This window comes from Dromaius novaehollandiae, chromosome 5, assembly GCF_036370855.1.
Source record: "Dromaius novaehollandiae isolate bDroNov1 chromosome 5, bDroNov1.hap1, whole genome shotgun sequence".
Taxonomy (NCBI): Eukaryota; Metazoa; Chordata; class Aves; order Casuariiformes; family Dromaiidae; genus Dromaius; species Dromaius novaehollandiae.
The window spans coordinates 26,308,819-26,328,753 of record NC_088102.1 but is presented as its reverse complement, the minus strand read 5'-3'; the positions used below and the strand labels follow the sequence as shown (position 1 = coordinate 26,328,753).

At 43.3% G+C, this 19,935-nt stretch overlaps 1 protein-coding gene across 2 annotated transcripts in view; it reads left to right on the top strand.

Annotated features, from left to right (window-relative positions):
- The window catches only part of ESRRB (estrogen related receptor beta), a 133,042-nt gene that overhangs the window by 74,190 nt on the left and 38,917 nt on the right, over nt 1-19,935 (top strand). For both annotated transcript variants that reach the window (XM_064512274.1, XM_064512273.1), the window contains exon 2: nt 18,097-18,506. In XM_064512274.1, the coding sequence (XP_064368344.1) occupies nt 18,097-18,506 (410 nt within the window). The remainder of the gene's footprint in view (nt 1-18,096; nt 18,507-19,935) is intronic.

The window sequence follows — 19,935 nt, the reverse complement described above, 5'->3', positions numbered from 1 at the left end:
TCAGGAATGATGAGTCACAGAAAAGTCAGATCCTATTCTGAAGTGGAATTTTTGACAGCAGGTCTAACTACTGTGATTGGGATATACAACTGAATATATGACTTAATTCAAATGTTTGGGCCAGCCATCTTCCAATAATTGTTAGTCTTCATGCCCTGCATATAGTATGCCCATATGCTTAGTTGAGGCTCCTTTTTCCACCTTCTTTGATGAATTGCTGAGGTCAGCAATTTTGTTTCAGTAGCTTGCTCTGATGAACTTTAGTTCCACACCATCCTCCCCATCCAGACAACACTGCAGTGCAGAGAAATAATCCAATTTTACTTGATTATTAATAATTACTCTTAGCTGCTATTTTTTCAGTTGATTGATTAGAATAAACACTGCTCTGACGGAATACACCAGAATCCATAACCCCCTTTCCCTCCCTACTTCCACTCCAGCACCTACTTCCCCAGGCACAGTATGAAGTGGGGGCTGTAATACAGAGAGGCTTTTTAAAATATGCCTTCTTGCTGAAGAGCAAGATGCTGTTTTGTAACTAGCTTTCAGTAAAATTCCTCTCTCTGGATTTTTTGAAAGTCCACAAGCCCTGAATGACATTTCTGGTTTGCACCCCAGAAATAATCCAGTGCTTTTGCTAAACAGGTATGTTTTCCACTGATCAAGGTTGAAGCTTGATAGGACAACTTTATTCTATGCCTTTTCATCTTCCAAAGTGACATATGAGCATAGGTTTGCAGGGAGTGTGCTTCATATTTACAACCTTGTGCTATGTCTGGCTGGCTGTGTATCCCTCCAGGAGGGTTTCAGGCCATGAGTCACCTTGGAGGGATCTCTTGTTGTCGTTGTGTGAGGTTTTTGCTGCACCAGACTTGACGGTTTCCTTTTAATATGTGGAAGGAGCATATTGAAACGCTGTTTCAACCACTCATGGCCTGAAACTCTATCCAGCAGTTCTGCAGGGACAGAGGAACTTTAAAGCGTTTGCAGATTTGTCAGGAACTTAAACACCTCAGCTAAATTATGCAGAAAAAATAGGAAAACGAACATTGACGTTCATGTTTGCACTGGCTTTCTGCTGGGTCAGGAACAACCACTCCCAACACTGCAGTCCAGTCTCTGTGGGCCTGTTGCTGATCCAGCCTGTTTTGTACCAGGTGTGCTGTGGATGCCAAGTGGTGCACAGTACTGCAGCTGGTACCACAGTGGACTGGAATGGGTAATTCGGGTGTAGTTGGGAGGAACAGTGGTCTTTGTATTGAGTAGCTGTTATCCCTGTGAACTGGAATTCTCTCTGGGGAAGTGGTTGATGCAGTGTGGGGGATGGCTTTGCTAGTAGTAGTTGTCTTGATTTCCAGCCTTTATTCCTTAAATTCATCCTGTTTTGAGAATATTGCTAATTGCATGGTGGGAAGAGAAGTGAGAAATTGCTTGAACTTGGCCAGAATTTATTGCCTTTTTGCAAGCCCAACAATTGTCAGAGGCATCTAGAGCCTGAGTCAGGCTTATTTATCTGCTTGTGATGAATCCTAGGAAATAAATGTATCCCTATTAGAGGTATCTTTTTAGGGAACCTGTTGTTGCTGAATTTTCTCTCTGGAGTGAAGTGCTTAGGGTGCTTAAGCCTGTCACAGCTGACAGCAAAACAGCTTCCCAAGGGATGCTCAGACAGGTGAATATCACTTGGTGATTGAGATGTGTGAATGGATTCACTGCTTCTCTTGAGTCACAGTGGTTTGGGTTGGGCCATCAATCTATGCAGTGTGACTGCGGGAGAAGAGCGTTTATTAGTATACCTGGGGATTTCTGAGGAAGCCTCTGTTAGGAAAGTTTTGTTCACCTTGCTTTCCTTCTTGGGAACATTTGAATTAAACGTGTGTTTGAAGAAGGAGATGTTGAGGGACAATGCTCCAGAAATCCAATGAAGAGCTGTGGATAGCTGCAGTGTTCAACACATTCAGAAGAATGTTCAGATCCTGAGGTCCAGTCCCTGTTTCAGATCACTAGAAATCCCTGTTTAATTTCAATAGTAGTTGGATCAAAGCTTAAATGGAGGGACAGAACCCCATCCCATCCAGTTCTGATCTATTTGCACTGGCGTTACAAAATTCTGAGTAGGGTTTAGTTGCAGGTAAGATATTCCTACTGATTTCTGACAGTTTACCTCAGTATGTTGTAAAATGTGATATTGTTTTGCAGTTCACACTGCTGCTAGGAAGCAGCACTCCTTGTTGTGAGTGAATGAGGAAGAAGTTTCATTCAAGCTCTCATCAAAGTGAATAAAATGTCCAGGTCAATTTTTATAGGTTGATAGGGAGCCAGGATTTCTGAGCTTCTGATCGCATGCCAGCAGTGATTTCATTGTGATGCAGAAGGACTGGGGTAAAGCTTAAATGGCACCAGATGGAAAAGCAGAGCTGGATTTATCCAGCAGCACTCAGCTTTCAAAACAGAAGGGTTGATTTTTGGCTTCATGATGCTCCGTGACATATGGTTAATTCCTACCATATAGAAGCACTGAGTAATACAAGATGACCACTTTACATGAGTCGATGGCACAGCTTTCTCAGTACTCTTGAATTTCTAAAGCTTCTATGTAGGGTTCCAGCTTTTCAGATGATTTAGATGTAGTTTATTGCCAGTATCTGTCTCTCTAAACTGCCTGGCTAAAGAGGATCAAGTGAAACATCAGAACATTTCTCTGTACAATAGAACATACGTGTTTCTGAGTATATATAAACAGGGAAAAGTAACCTACTGAATGAAGTATAAGCAGAGAGCTGAGCAGAAGATATAATAGGGAGTGGAGCTGCCTGGAAACTAGAAGTTTGTTTCACAGAATATTTTTTGTTTCAAAATGTTTTTTCATCCCAAATCTGTCTGTAACCTGAAATTTTAAGCAAAATGGAAGTTCTGATGAAGTTTATTTTGAGTAAACTTCCAATTTTTTTTTCATTATGTTCTTAAAACAATGCATGCTTGATCAGTCAAAGAACACACAAGGCAGCATGGGACAGGCTGAACAAAGTGCTAGGAACAAAGCAAAATGAAACATCTCATTTTATTTAGCGTTCTTTGGAAATTTTACAGTACAAAACATTGCCAAAATTGACATTGTTCTGCAATAAAATAGCATTTTTTTAACAAAATGAATTTCTGACAAAAAAGCTCCCAGTGAAGTCTTGCTGAAGGAGAACAGAAAAATGGGTTGTATGGTGGTGCAGTCAGGAGGCAGTTGGTATATGAAGTGGCACACAGGGAGATGGAGATAGGATCAGGCAGTATTAGAGATAAGATTATTGTGTAGAAGGGGGTTGGGTTTACAGTTCAGTAAGATGTGGAAGGAGGTCAGAATTGGTCTGTATAATAAAGACAGGTTTGTGAAGCCAGTGTTGTATTCCTCACTGGCTTGCTTGCATGCAGGAAAACCCTAACTACTCACACTACTTAAACAAGCTAAGCTCTGGGTTACAGTGCTGAAGGAATAGGTTCCAGTTCTGCTGATAACGTGGAGCAGAGGCCATCATGTGAGCAGGGAGGCTTATCTGTCCATCATTCTGTTTAGCACATTCATTCTTTCAGGCATAGTTGCTGATTAACTCTCACGAAGTTCCTGAGAGGTAGGTCGTTCAGGACCATATCCCTGCTTTTCAGTTGGGGAAAGTGTCTTGGAGAGCTGCAATGACTTGCTGAAGCTATGGAGAAGATTAGTGTTGAGGCTGGAATTAGACTTTCAGACTTTTTGGCTGCATTGCAAGGGTGCACTGTACTTCACTGCCCAATGTCCTAAGTACAGAAGCAGTGACTGGGAATCAGAACATGTAAATGGGTGCTTGGGCTGTGTTTGGGGCATGGATGCCTAGTGATTGGGAAGAAATGTGAGCCAGGTGTAGAATGGTTCACAGGATCTTTGCTTCCAGTAGAGTGGGCTCAGAGAAAGGATGGACACAGAAACAGGTCTGGGAGAACGAGGTCTAAAGCATAGACCTGGCTGGAGAGAGTTGGGTGAGGAACACGGGCCTGGTTTGCCAAGGGCAGAGGGAATGGAGCTAGGCACACAGAGCATATGAAGTGGGAGAGTGTGGAGTTATAGATCCTGTCTTTATGCATCACATTGATCTCATTCAGTGTGTTATACTTAGCATTTCATTTATATAATGTCAGGGTGTTATATGGGTTTGTTTATTTTTAACTCATGGATGACTGGCAGTTTTAGTCCGCATGCTGTACTGAGTTGGGAGACAGTCCAGGCCTGGAGAAAGATCTTTGTCAAAAGATTGGTGGGAATGATCTCTGCATTTTCTTGACTATTTGCTCCCTGTCACCTGGGAGCCGAGTTATTGGCCCCTCCAATGCCCCCCTGTCACACACACACGCGCGCTATGCTGGGATGGTGCAAGCACCTAACACCATTTGCATGCTTTGGTGAATGGTTCTATCAGTTTGTGATACATGTTACATTTAATTTAGAAATTTAGTTAGGAAAAAGAAAAGGGGCTGAGGTGTGTTCTGTGCCAAGCAATGGTGGTCTGGTACAGAAAGCACCAAATGAGCAAGACCACCTGGGGCAGCGTATCACATGAAGAGAAGAGCTCAGGCTGGAAGCTGTCTGATAGCCGAATAGTCACATCTGACCTCACACATTTCAGCTCTGCTGCTGGCCATTTGCTGACTTCCTACTTGTGCTGCATTTCCCATTGTAGATGGGGCTTGAGTGGAACCAGTTTGGGGATTTGGTGAAGGCCTCCACGATGTAAACCAAGTGCTGAGTCAACAGAGATCAACACCTGTTGAGGATCTGTCTCTTATCAGCACATCTATGTGTCACTTTCTCACTGTATCACCAGCAGATTCTTCAAGGGCAGCCACATTTCCCATTATACTGAAGGAACTGTGAAGCACTGAGGGCTTTCCTCCCTGCAAATTTACACAGAGCATCCCAAAATCAGTTGGAGGGCTCCTGAACCCTGGTGGAGCTAGGCTGTAGAATCTGCTGTAGAAATGACCCTGTTTGCCCTGATGGGTTTGCAGTTCTCACTCCTGGCTCAATACCAGACATTGATTTCCATTTCCCATTGCTTTAAAGTCTTCCATGGCTCTCACACAGTGTGCTCAGTCTATCTGCTATAGGCCATCAGGGTTGTCCACTGCAGGGGACATCTCTAACTTCAGAGACCTGCACTGGCAAAATATCTGGCAAAGCTGGGTTGTAAAACTATTTGTGCTTCTGCCTATCCCCACCCCTTCCCCAGGTTGCTCATCTGTTCCCCTTCAGCCCAGTACTGTCTGTCCATCCCCTTCTCTTTCTACGCATCTAATGGAGAGTGGTAATCCCGTTAGGTGCTTGCAGCAGGCACTGCCGAATTTGCTTGCAGACGCCTGTGCCAGGTCGAGTGTCATTGCCAGCAGCGCTCTTGGCGGGATGAAGGTTGCATTAGTGAACAGTAATTGAAATGCAAAATAACATTTTGATCGAGCGAGCAGGCTGTTTATTTATCAGATCAATAGCCAAAATGCCCCATCTGGAGAAGTCAGCGTGATAATAAGTGATAGCATTCCAAGGGCAAAGGGAACATGCACAGCAGAGAGGACATGCCGGCAGGGTGGGCTGAACTGGACTGGGTCACACCAGGCCGGAGGTTTTGAAACTTGCTTCTTTCTGGGTCCGTTCCTTGAAGAGGGCAGCCTCTCTCCTAGCAGCATCTGTGAAGGACTCGAGTCCTCTGGACAGACAACAGCTCTTAAACAGTAGATCAGGCAGAGTGTAGACATGTAAAATCATGTGAGGTCTTCTCCCTCTCGTGCTCTGGTAGACGCAGGGCTGTGACTCAGGGTGCAGATTGCAGATGATATAGCCCGGTTAGGCAGTAACTTTTTTCTCTCTCTCTTTAGTGCATTACGTTTGCTGTAAAGTTCTAAACACTTCTCTGATGCTCCGGAAATATGAAGTCATAGTTTGGCTTCTATAACAAACCTATTGGAATGGTATCTAAGTGCACTCGTATAAGGAGGAAAGGAGAGATGTGGTAGGGTGTGAGTGAGGAAGGGGTTTCTGTGTATTCGTGTACAATAAATTAATTACACATGTGCATACCTCATAAATACAAATACCTTACAGAATAATGCTATGTAACATTTAAGCCCATCTCAGACAGATGCTCTGTGGAAGTGTAGAAGCAGCTGTAAATCTTCTTTGTAGATGACTGACTGCCTGCCTGTCTGTCTGCATTACTGTGTCTCTGTTGGCTTCTGTTCGTCCATGAGCAGGAATGCTAAAGACAGGGAATAGGAAGTGAAACTGAAGCTGAAGAAGTTGCAAGTTTGCTTTGGTCCTCTCATATCCCAAAAAAATAACAGGGAAAAGTGAAAACTTCCTGGGATGAGGAGATCTATTCAGCATGGTAGAAGGGAATGCCTTTTTTTTTTTTTTTTTTTTTTTGACAGTCAAATTTAGTTTAATTTCCAAGCAGTGATGTGATGTGATTTGGGAGGAAATTCGAAGGAATATAAGAGTATTTTGCTTTCTGAATTGCTTTGGGGTTTTCTTTTCAGTGTTTAGAGAAATGAAAGACATTTTGAAGCAATTAAAACTGATAGCATGACGTAGGTGATCTGTTTGTTGTTTCCTCTTCCTCATTGACCCATTGCACCTGATGCTGACTGCAGAACCTTGTAACAGTCCTAGCTGCACCCATCTTTCCTGGTAAATTCACCGTGATGGTACACATATATATTGCCATCTCATCCTAATCTCCCTGTTAAACATAGGTGTGGACAAGAACAGGTGTGAACGATGAGTTATAATACAGCTAGAATTTCTAAAGCTTTCTGGAATCCTTTGAGATGGAAGAGTCTCTGTCCACATACAAATCAATCCATTTTTTAAAAAGCTAGTTAGTTGTCAGTGCTGCTGTGGGCTAGGAACCCCGTCATTAGCCTGGCGTTTTCAGTGTCAGTTTATACAGTGCAAGAATATGAGGGATAAAATGTTTCTTTCATTGTTCTTCTTAAAACTTTCTGGCCGTTACCACCATTCAAAGGACATCTGGAATTAAAGGATGCAATAGCTTTGTAGTCAGAGGGTATTTTCTTCTCTTTAATTTTTATTCTCTGAATACTGGAATAATTGGTATTTCCAGGACCTGGAGTATTGATGTGCCCTAGGGAAAGTTTAAGAAATACTTCAGTGATTGTTGTCGCTAGTCTGTAATCGGGAGATTGTCACATATCCTAGTCCAATTTATTGCACAGTTGAGCAGTGTCGCTATGTGCAAGCTATGCCTGAGTGATGGGCGATGGGGAAGAAGAATTGTATGCTTCTTCTGTTACAGAATTTCCTGTTTAAAGGGGATTTGTGTGGCCACTGTCTGCTTATCTCTTGGTTCAGGCAAGCAAGAAAGCAGGACACCACAGGGCCTGAGGTAGGGCTGAGCTCAAGTGAATTGGAAGCAACTTTGTAAGTCAAGGGAAATGAGGACAAACAGTCTGGAAGATGGATGAATCAAGTGGATTTAGAACAAGTCATTAGGGTTTGAAGCTGAAATTTGGGTCAGCTACAACTGGCTACTTAGTATATGGAGCGTGTTGTAAGAGATCTGCTAAATACCTACCAAAGGTGGGATTTTAAAGAGTCAGCGAAACTGAACCTTGGGGATATCTTAAATAGGTAGCTAAAGATAATCTTGCGTTTCAGCAGTCTAAGGAGTGCAGAAGGAAACTGGGTGTTTTTAAGGGCAATTGGGTATCTGAGTTCCATGCATCATCTATGCTCCTCAAATCTGTGGTGTTTTGTTAGTCTGAGAGGAACCTGGTTTATAGTTACTTCTTTCACGTACTCCCTTTCTTTGCTAGTTCAAGTGCTGCATCTCAGTCGCAGCTTGTAGCACTGGTTTCTCTTCTGTCCTTGACCCACATGCAATTCTCTTCTCATGCCTCCCTCCTCACCCATAACCTCACTCACTCCCACTTCCATGCTCTTCCCGTGGTTCTGGGACATCCTCTCATACCAGATTCTGTGTTTGTTTACACACTGTCATCTTGTCTTGCTGCCCTATCATCTTAGAAGTGTTTCCAGGGAAGTCAGGGACAAAAAAGTTCGAATTGAAAAGCACTAATTGCCCATTGTTATTTTCCATGCTGTAATTCATGTGGAACTAATTTCAGTTAGTTTTTCAGGATCAGTCTGGTTTTGAGTAATGTTAGTAATGATGAGCCACTTAATTATAGATTTCTTCAAGAGCTGCAGGTGGAGTCTAGGCAAAGCCTATCTATTCTGTCTGGGTCAGTATCTTGGTAGGGAGGGGAGAAAGAGGCAGAGTCCTGCTAGAACTCTGAGTTTTAGAGTTTAAGAAATAGAAGCCCTCAAAAAAAAAAAAAAGTCACAGCAGCTCAAACTCAGAGAATTTCTAAATGTGTGCGGGTTGGAGAACACATAAGTTCAGATTTTGTCTGAATAAACCTGGAGTCCCCTTTCAATAAAGTATTCAGAAGAGATATTAATTCTTTAGTCTCTTTTCATGTTTGTTTCTAGGATGGTGTCCCTGATGTGCAGGTATCTGCCATCTGAGCTCCTTCCTCAAACAGTCCATGCAATGAAGCAATCCCTGTACATCTTTCCTTTTTTTCTGCCATTTCTCATCATGAATTCACAAGGTTGAAAGGAGGAATGTCTTCAATGGATATCTCAAAATGCAAGGAAGTGCAGGCTGAAGAATTTGCACTGGTGGCAGTTTTCTGACAGAAATACTAAGATGGCACTGAGTGAAGGAAGAAGTCTGTGTGAGGTGAGACAAGGGAACAGGCTTGGATGCTAAAATGCATATGACATGATTGGCAGTGCTGGAGGTTTTTCTTTCCTAGCCCAGCTGCAAAAGTGGAAACAAAATTCTGATGTGCAAGTGTTCCAAGTGTTCTTTACTGTGTGGGTCTCATTCACAAGTGCCTGAAGAGCACTGAAGGTAGTAAGAGAAATATAGATTATAAATGTTCTATATAGGCAGAGAAAGGCATTCAGGAAGAATTGAAGGTCTAGCTGAGCATTTCAGCAAGGACTGAGTTGCAGCTTTGCTGTACACAGGCAAAATTGTTGAACTACTGAGCAGTCTTCCTGATGTAGAAATATTGGGGGAAGAGGAGTCAGACGGCCTGGAAATATGAAAAATAGGATGGTAACACAGGGGAAAAAGGATGGTGGTGTTATTTGGATAAATAGTGAATGGCAAGTCAGTCCTAGTCCTTATTTTGCTGTGATATTGGTGGTAAGTATAAGTGAGAATCATTAGCCTAAGTGCTAAAGCAGTTTGCTTTGGAGGGAGTGCCATTAGTGCACCAGAGGGCAAGGTACCTTCAAAAGGCGATGAGTTAACGAGAGAGTGAGTTGATAATATATGTCACACCTCTAGATTAATTGTCACCTCATCTGTGTAATACTTCTTACCATTTACAAACAAGAGTGTCGTCCTAAGGGTGAAGAGAAATTACAAGAAGGAGGAGAGGGATGAAGGCTAGCAGGAAATCCATAATGTCTTCTGCCCCTGAGAAGTGTTTTTATTTATTAAGCAGCCTTCAGGCAGTTTGCTGCGGCAGCTTTCATCAGTGTGAGCTAACTTGGGCTAGAGAAGATCTACTGATATGTAACTGGGCTCTGGTTATGCAATGGGTCAAAGGGATAAAATGTCTCCTGGGCATTAGACAAGCAAATACTATTTGTGTAAGTGCCAGAATATGAGCACTTGCTGTCCCCATCTCCTTAGCTTGCAGGAGATTCCAGCTTGGGCCTCTTATCTCCCCCTCCATGCAAGAAATCAGTTTCTCCAATCTACGTGGAAGAACTGGTCTCATCCAGTGACCCACTTCAGTAGTTCTCATATAACCCTGTTCTCATCAGGATGACCAGTGACCCTGAGAAACATGTCCCTAGATAGGCTCTTGCATTTGGGAAGCTGTGGGGCTTTATCTTCGTTATATATTTGCATTTCAGCTTCTTTAGCCTTCTGACTCAAAAGTTTCTCCCCTTCTCCCCAGTCAAATTATAAAACAAATAAAATAATTTGCATAGATCTCTTTAGAGCGAGGATGAAAGGCAGGCCAAATGTGATGCATTTTTACAAAATAAGCCAGGTCCAGATCCCCAGCAAAGCCAGAAGCAACAGAAAAAGGTTGCAATTGGAATTAGGATGATGTAGCTGTTTTATAATAAAATACTGGCAGTTGGGGTTTGTTACAACATAATAGTCCAGATTTGTGAACTTCAGGTTGGTATTTGTGCTATTGAGTAGAAGTCACACAATGCTTTCCATTCCAAATCAGGAGCATACTCACCAGCCTTTTGCTAAGCATGGTTTGTGTTTGCTCCAAAGACAAGTATTTGTGTGGGCATATTAGGGACAAATGCCTTGCGAAGAGGCTTTCTGGGGCTTGCTCTACTCTATGGAATAGAAGCATAACCTACAGAAGCGAAAGGGAGCTGCCACTAGCAAGCATGAAGGAACCTGCAGAAATCGTATCTGTGCTCCAGAGAAGAAAGTTTAGATTGATCCAAGGTTCTGACCCTTGTGTCCTTTGTAGCAATGCAAAGTGCTGTCGTTAAGCAAATGCCTCGAAAGCCTATGCATTGGTAGCTTGGCAATTTATGTTTATGATCTGGCATTGAACACTGGGCATTTTAGTTGTGCCCATCAACCTTGCAGTGCCGAAGCTCTTGCCTGCCTCCAGGGAGAAATGAAGTTTGCCCTGGGGACAGGATATGTTCCTGTGTGATAGAAAAAGCCCAGAACAACTTCCAGGGCTGTGTCAAGTATGGCTGAGTTATCCACTGCACAAGAGCAAAGTGGCACAAAGACAGATCCTATTATTCTTGGGTTGTCTGGAGCTTGTGTGGAAAAGAGTTGTCAGTAAGGATGAGAACAGGTCTCTAAATGATGTCCGTATTGTGTCGATGAGCAGGAAAACCGTGGGTGTGTTTGTGCACTTGCCTCGCAAGAAGTGGAGAGCTGGGGCTGGGAGCTAGTGTGAGCTGTCCATGGTGAGAGCAGGGCGCCCGAACAGGTGCGGGCACCACAGCTCCCTGACATTAACTGTTTGCATATGTGACCTAAAATTACACTGACTGTTATTGCAGCTGTCATGTTTAGCCTGCCGCTTGGAAAACGGTATTTATTTTTGTCTTCTGTATCTAAAAAAAACCCCACCAACCCTGACAAAGTTTGGCTTGTTACTGGAGTTGCAGCCAGTGTTTGAGAGCTGATATATTGCTTGTCAGCCGGCTGTGGGGTGCAAAGATCCCTCACGTGGCCCAGAGAGGACAAATGGCATCATGGCATGATGTGCATATCTCATTCACATGTGCAGTGTAGTTTCATGTCATTTGGGCTAACAAATTAGACTGAAAGCAAAAATAGACTTGTACCGAAGAAAAGGTTGGATGTCTTTTCTCTGTTTAAGATTAAAACTTTTTCAGTCTTTTGTGGTCAGTCTGAAAATGTCTGTGCAATCAAAGAGGTGCTTTTTTTCACAAGCTAGGACATGAAGTGGACAGAATTATACTGATAGTCTTCTCAGATTTGGTCAGTAACACTGTGAGGATTCCCCATCTGTGGCCTTCAAGACTAAAGCAGAGTTCCATGAGCACAGCCATAAAGTGCCTGGGAGTAACATCCTGTGCAGGCATGTTGCCTGCAGGGGTTTTCAACTTTATGGGAGCTCTCAGTGATTAAAAAAAAAATTTTATTCTGTTTGGAATTCAAGTGCTGCTGTGAGAACCATCAAAAAAGCCCATTCCAAACTATTTGTATTGTTCCTTGTACCCAGAACAGTGAAGGCTTTGCAAACTGGTCACAGTCCTGGTATTCCTACCTGAGGAGGGCCTGAGTATTCCCTCTTTCACTTCTTCCCCCAGCTCCTATTTGTCCTACAGATATGTTTCAGAATTTGTCCATTTTAACCACAAGTTCAGTCTTACTGTTGGAAATCTCCAGCATATTCGGTTGGTGAATATGTGATTTTATTGGAAAATAAGGCAACTGGCCTACATGACAGAACTTCTGGTGCCTCTTCCTCACCTTCCTCCAAGAAACTGGAGTATAGCATTGACATATCCTTGCCTTTCCTATTGTCACATTTACATGTAATGAAAATCAGCCACTTAAGCTCACCAACCTTGCCTCTAAACCTTGCTCCACTTTGGAATAGGGAGTGCTACGTGGAGGCGAGGAGACAGATACTTTGTTTTGCACCAGCACTTAGAGCTGCCGAGATTTCAAGTTAATGAAATCTGGCTACCTTTAGCTGATAAAGAATCTTTTTGGTGAGGGAAAGTTTTCTTCTGGTACAAAGCCAGATATTGTTTTAGCTATCCTGCTAAACAGATGTGGATGGTGATTCTTTTTCTGTTGAGTTAGGTGAAAGTTTGGAGGTTTGGGGGATGAGGGAGAAGGTCCTGAATTCCTGTAATTTTCGTATCTAGAAGTGGGGTAAGTAGGTGAACATAGCTAAAAATGACTGTTTCTGGCAAAAATAGTCTCAAAGGATGTGCAGCAGCATAGCTTTATCTGCCTGGATCCCCTGCTTGTAATCTTTGAACCTTAAATGAAAAAAAAAAAAAATCTTTCTAGGGCAATATTTACTACCTTGATTTTATAACACTAATCTTTTGTCCTTCTCTGATCCTGTCTGTCCAGTGTCCTTTCCTTACTGTTGCTGTTGTTCTCAAGAGAGCATTAAACTCATAAGCAGTCCAGCCATTGTAGAGAAGCAGTGAAAGATGAAAGGCTAGAGAAAAACTGGAGAAACTTGTAACATTAATGTAACACCACTGCCCAAGGGAGATAACACCAATGGATGAAAATTGTGAGCACCTAAAACCCAATCTTGAATTAGTCTAAACCTGTGTATTTCTATCCAGAGTCACTGAGATCAGAACATGCATGTCTGAGGGCAGTTGCGGGCACGTAAAGGCTAACAACATTGTGAGTGATAAACAGCAGCGGGTTTATGAAAAGGGAGTGCAGCAGACAATAACCTTTCTTGATACAATTAGATAATTAGTGGACAAAAGGATAGACTGTCTCTGGACCATGCATGGGCTTTTGACACAAAGCTCTGGAAGATCTTATTAGGGAAATGAGATCAAATTGGTTTTGATACAAATCCTGTGAAATGAATCATGGATTAGCTGACAGAGTGTAAACAGAAGGGTTAGAGATGTTTTTTATCTTTCTGCAAAGGTGGTGTCCAAGAGGGCAGTGTTTTGGTTTTAATTATTCATTAGTGACTTGGGAGAAAATGAAAAAGGCATAGTTCTCAAATTTTTACAGTAGACACAAGTGAAAAGTATTAGAAACAAATCAGAGTAGAGACAAGAAGAGCCAGGATGAAAAGATGAGTATTATTAAAAGGGCTCAGTAAAATAAGTGGCAATTAGCAGTGTGTGGTTTAAAGATGATACTGGATCTACTTTGGGACAAGGAAAATCTACAAATGTCATGTTGTTTGGAGCAAGGTGGCAAAAGCAGCTTATGTTCAGAGACCCCCCAGTGAGGCAGCGGGTATCAAATGATGTGAGGTTGCAGTGCAACATGATGGCTGACAAAGCTACTGCTCAGTTCGTCCATATGTCTGCTCGACTGTGTTTTATGGAGAGCATCTCTGTCTCTCCTGTAGTGCTGTGGCATCATTGCACTGTGCAGTTCTGGGCACCTTGCTGCAAGAAAGACCTAGGCTAATTGGAACAAATCCAGAGAAGGGCCACAAAGATGCTAAAGGGATTAGAGGCAACGACCTATGATGAGGAAAGGTGAAAAGAACGAAATGTTTAGAACCTCTAAGCCTGTTACATGGGCACAGAAATAGTAACGGAGTTTCCTGTGCCAGCACAGAGGAGAGTTGGATCAAGTCTCTCTCCTTTTACATTCCTGTTAAGGTAACTAGAGCTGAGCAGAATGGCTGTTCATCACTCTGAACTCTTTGCAGAAAAGATTTAGCTGTTATTCTTGAAGTTCAAGATGATGTATTTCATTGCCAGGATCTGAGTCAGTTTAAAAATCACTGTAGGATCTCCATGAGCCTTGTAGGAAGTCAGAGCTGGTGAGGCTTAACTCAGTATGTGCTGCCCAGCAGTAATCAACTGTGCAAGTTGTTCCAGAGACCAGAAAATAGAAACACAAGCTCTGGAATGGATGGAGACACCTTAGCTATGAGCTTTGATCTGTCTTGGCAGTAAGAGTTTTACCCCTAAAGCATGTGTTAAAATCTAACCAGAACTCACTATGTATTACTGTCTCTTGGGAAGGGAATGTGAGAGTCCTCAGGCGTCAGGATGTGGGAGGTTTGTTGCTATCCTCATTCCACCATCAGACAGTCACCGTATGCTTGTCTTGGGGAGGAAGGATCCTTAATTAAGGTTGTGGGTTAGAGAAGTGAGTCGCTTAGAGACTGAGCTCCCCTTGTCCTCCAGTAGAGGAAAACAACTCAGTGGGTCTCCATGAGGAAAGCACAGCCTCCCATAGCCTTCCAGTGAAGAAACACTGCTAGTCTTCAGATCTGTCGGTACCAAGTTCTTTTTTTTAATCAGTGAGGTTTGGACCTAAGACAATGGTTCTGAGAAGTGATTGCAAAAGAAGTGTCAATCTGTATCTGGCTTATGATGGGCTGAGAGAGCAAAGCTCCTAGGCAAACCCAGCTGTGGGGTCACATTGTACAAACGGTGATTCTACTTAGGAATAGGGTGGATGGCACTTCCAAAAATACTTCTTAATCTCAAGAAGAGAGTAGGTAACTGGACTTTCTTACACCACGCAACCACAAGAGAATTTACTGTGGTTAATGCTCCCTTAACCAACTCTAGCAGTAACAGCTCTGTTGTCCATAAATGAGTTTGGTTTTGTACTTATAAAGGGTACCATTAAGATGAGGCAGTGTAGAGGATGGCTCACATATGACTAACATGAGGAACGTGAAATGTTCTTCTCTTGTTGGAGTAGGTGTAAGCAAGGAAAAGAAGGACGTCTATAAGCTCTGTTTAACCTTGACTCCATCCATATTCCTCTAGTGTATCTCATGCATTCCAACCTGCTTGCATTTCAGTTACATGTTTGTCTTTAATTCTCTGAAGTCTTTCTAGTCCGAGTTTTCCATATCTTTTCTCATATGGCTCAGAATCTCATCTGTTGTCTCTTCATCCCTTTCCAGTCTGTGAGTCCTGGGCTTTTAAGAGACAAAGGATGGGATTTGAACTCCCCTGACCGAATCTGAGAGTACAACTCACCTCTTGGTCATGCTTTTTCATAGTCTTGTTCTCTGTCTGCCCTTAGCATTGCAACTCCTACACCTTTTACCATGGTGTTCCTCAGTGAAGAAAATTGTTTTATGGTAGTTTTGCCTTCCACTCTGACCCTTAACTCATGTTACCTTGTTATTGTGCCCAGTGATCTTCAAGTTGATGTTACATATGTGTTATTCGGCTAGGGAAAGTTCCAGAGTCTGGTCAGCACAGCGGCTTTCGGCTTTGCTATGAACTGAACCTATGGAGGGTATGATCTGATCTCAGCTAGCAAAGCTTCATCTTCCTCCACATGGTCAGCTGGCATTACACCAGGAGATCTGCAATCTGTCTAGCTGCCCACTGGGATTAAAGATTAATGCACCTGCAGCAATTATTCCTGTAACTTCTCTATGGCTGCTAGTCCAGTGTGACCCTCTGGGCAAAGTGTGGGAATTCATCAACTCATCACACTGTCTCTGAGAGGGACCAAGCACTGGATTCCTCTCGAGTAACACCAGGCAAAGCAGCCCAGGAACATGCGATGCCAGCCCATACTCTCAAGGTCAACAAACTTGCCAAATAACAGACTTGACTGATTGATCCCAGAGGTTGGAGATGAGGTCAAACATCGAGTATGAAACAGAGAAGGGAAATTAAGAGATACTTGGGTGGAATGAGATCATAAGAACGCAAAACCATGAAGTTCCTGTATCTCAAACGTGTACAGTCATATTAACAGACAGACAGACATGATGTATGTGTGCACTACAGCCTTGCTGTATCACAGAGAATGTTTTGTCCTGTTCTGTGATGGGCTTGACCTCTTGGCAGAAGGAGGTGCCACAAATACAAGGTAAATAGGCTGAAACTGAAATAAAAATAGAAATAAAAATTACCCACATGACCATGGTATGGTAACTTTAAACCAGCAGAGCTTCCAAGAAGAAAAGTCAAGCATCCCCAGTCAGTCAGAATTCTTTGGACATGTTATCAGGAAAATCACTTGCTAGCATGTATTGAGGTTTTCTTAAAAGCTGTTGATAAATTATCTTGCCGGAGGTGAAATTTAACCTCTCATTGGATGAGAGGTTAATACTATTATGGATTTTAAAAGTGTCTGAGACAGAAAAGAAGGGGTAGGCATACACAGCCCAGAAAAGAAAGGGCAGTCAATTTTCAGCATGACAAAGGCTAATACTGAATCACACACAGAGATCTGTGTTGTGATGTTTGATGTATGTGCTAATGATCTGGGAAGTGGGTGAACAGTGAGATGGCAACATGTGCAGATGACATCAAGTCAGTACGGTTAGTCAGGACAAGAGAAGACTGAAGAACTCCAGAGGATCCTAATAAAGCTGGGAGAATGTACAGCCCAGTGGTAGAAGGAAATCCACTGTTGACTATTGCAAAACATTGCACTAGAAGGCATTCATTTGATTTTTTCATATGCCTTAGTGGATTCTAAATTAACTGTTGCAAGTCAGGAAAAGATCTGAGGATTGCAACAAGTATTCTGATATTCTCTTTCAAGAAATTATAACAATTTGGATTTTAATTTAAAGACAAAAGAAAGCAAACAGTGTAAGGAGTTATATATGAGATTGGCTGAAAATAACATGGAAAATATGGTAATGTCAGTCGGTAAATTGATGGCGTGCCTTTCTCTGGACTACGGTCCAAACGTTCAGCTGGAGAACTGATGGAGCTGTGCCAGTTTTGTGCCACTGAGGAGGTGGCTCGTTGAGCTCTGTTCTGGACTGGCAGAAATAGCCAAACTAGAGGAAGTTGAGAGATGGATGATGAAGCAGATGACAAGCCTGGAAAAAACTCCTGCGCGAAGAACAGTTATATAGAAAATGAAGAGTTGAGTGAGGAGAATGTGGCAAAAGTACATTTCCTGAGAAGGAAAACCAGGAGATGTTCAGGGAACCTGAAAGGCTCCAAATACAGTATTGACAAATACAAGTGGATCTTTTTGTTTGTTCATACACCACACAAACTCTGGAACTCATTGCCTTAGATATGATAAAAATTAACAGTATCCTAAAGAAGACTGAACATTTATATAAGGAATAAGATTATCTATGACTACTATAAACAAGAACTTGCAGATTTGGTAAAGATGCAGAACTTTCTATGTATTTAAGAGCATAAGCCTCTCTCTCTGAGTAGTGCGAATTTGGGAGAAGCTTCTTCTCTGTGCAAAAGCCTCATACTAGTAAATACAGGAAAGATTAAGATTTAAGATTAAGCTGGAGGAAGCTTTTGATCAGATGATTTTCCTTCTGTTTCTGAGCTCCCCTTTTAGTGATGAAGTGGGGGGAGGGAGGGAGAAAATGAATCCGACATGAAAATTAAGCTAGGTCTTCTGTATTACAAATGGACATCCAATCTGAGCACATTCCTCCTGCAGGGTCTGCTGCTGTTTTGCTTAGAGCTGGGGCAGGGCATCTGATACTAACCAAACCTCTGTCTCATCTAGCCTGCTACAGACAGGCTCCTTTCTTTCTGCTGCCATGGTGGGTTATCTGTTCTGGGTAGATTGTACCTCATCAGCACTGAAGTACCTTCCCAGTACTGCAGCCTGTGTACACCCTGAAACTGTGACCTGCACAAATAGCAACAGCTTTCTCCCGGTATGAGTTGGTGAGGAATAAGCAGACAGTTCTTAGCAAGTTGGACTGATACTCCTGAAGAAGGGCTTGGGTGGTGTTGAACTGCCTGAGAAAACTGGAGTTGGATTGAGGTGGGAAGGGGAGGGCTCTCTTTTCACCACTGTGGAGCTGGGTTTGGCCAGGAGGCCGCTGAGTGCCTGTGCTTTCTCCCCGCAGGCTGCTTGGGAGGATGGCCACGGAGGAGCGGCACCTGTCCTCCAGCTGTGGGTCCTTCATCAAGACTGAGCCCTCCAGCCCGTCTTCTGGCATCGATGCCATCAGCCACCACAGCCCAAGTGGCTCCTCTGACGCGAGTGGTGGCTATGGCATTGCCATGGGCAGCCACCCCAATGGCCTGGACTCGCCACCTATGTTCAACGGTGCAGGGATTGGCGGTGGGTCCTGTCGTAAGCGTTATGATGACTGCGCCAGCGCCATCATGGAGGACTCGCCCACCAAGTGCGAGTACATGCTCAATGCGATCCCCAAGCGGCTGTGCCTGGTATGCGGGGACATTGCTTCTGGGTACCACTATGGAGTGGCTTCCTGTGAGGCATGCAAAGCGTTCTTCAAGAGGACTATTCAAGGTATGGTGGGAAGGGAGGGAAACTGAGACATTCACTCCATCACGAAAGAGGGAGGTGGCCCTAGGCATTACTGAGCCTGCAGTGTTTCCATATCGTATAATAGGAGACAGGGGAGGGTGAATGAAATGCACTTTACCTTCCATCCCTTTGCTGTGCCGCCTCTTCCCTCCTGCCCAGCAGTGGTCCTTCCAAACCAACCTGGATGTGAACTCAGGCTTTGTGGTTGGTAGGAAGCCTTGCCAGGTTATTAGCCTGGCGAGTGACTAAATCTAGGCACCTGGCCTAGTTGATCTTCTTGCCTCTGCTAGTGGCCCTGATATGCTGGTAACATGGCTATCGGGGAGTGGGACCTAGAAAAGAAAAGTTTTGCACTCTGAAGCTGTTCATAAGGCTCATTTGAAGAGCAGATGCCTCTGCCAAGGCAAGGGGTCTCCTTAGGGATGTTTGCATCTTGAAGGGAAAGCTCCACCATTGGAGAGGTTCTCACATTGTCCTGTCAGTCTTGTTTGTGGCCGTTGACTCAATACAGACTTCACAACAAGGCTGGACAGTGCGCTTGGATATTGAGCCAATTCCACGTTCCTCCTTTTCCAGCTCCACCAACCCTTTTCCTTAAGGTGCAGCTTCTTTAAAGATAAAAATATTAGGCACTGAAGGAGATATCTAGTTTCTTACAAGTCAGTCTTACAAAGGATCAGAAATTCCTTAGGTGATTCTGAAAACCTCAGTGCTGGGATCCCAGAATGAACAGCAGAGCATTTTCTGACAGTCCCCAAAGATGGATGTGTGTGGAAATATGCTTGGACACCAAACGTGGAAAAAACATGGACAAACTTGCACACATATATAATATACAACAAAAGTGTACAGGTGATTTGTAGTGTATTCTTCCTACATGTACAGTTCAGGTATGATATATGTGTCTCTGTCCTGGCTGGCAAAGGTATGCTGTAGATGTGCACACATGCAGGTACAGCAACATAGCCAAAAGTGGGAGTGCATCCAGGCAAGCTCCAATGTCCGTGAACGCTTGGATGTACATAGACAAGCAGGTCCCATGTGAGAACACATGCCTGGACACACACACTCCCTATATTTCCTGCACTCTCTTGCTGAAAAAAAGGGACAGAATCATTCACCCTGAAGTGGAAAGTTTACTGAGTTTACCCAACATTCCCTTGGCTCGTGTGAAATTAACTGGGTAAGTTGCACCTGATTACACTCTATTACTGGGGGTGTTCAACTCTGGAGTGGACTAAGCAATACAGAGAGCAGTTCAGCCCAGGTCTCTGCAGAATTGACTATTTCTAGCTTAGTTTCTTAGAATTATTGAATGTCTCTCCTTACTATTATCCACCTGTGGAAATAAGCACTTCTGTATTGCCCCAGAGAGAGCCTGTCTCATTCTCTAACTCTTCTGCTTTTATTA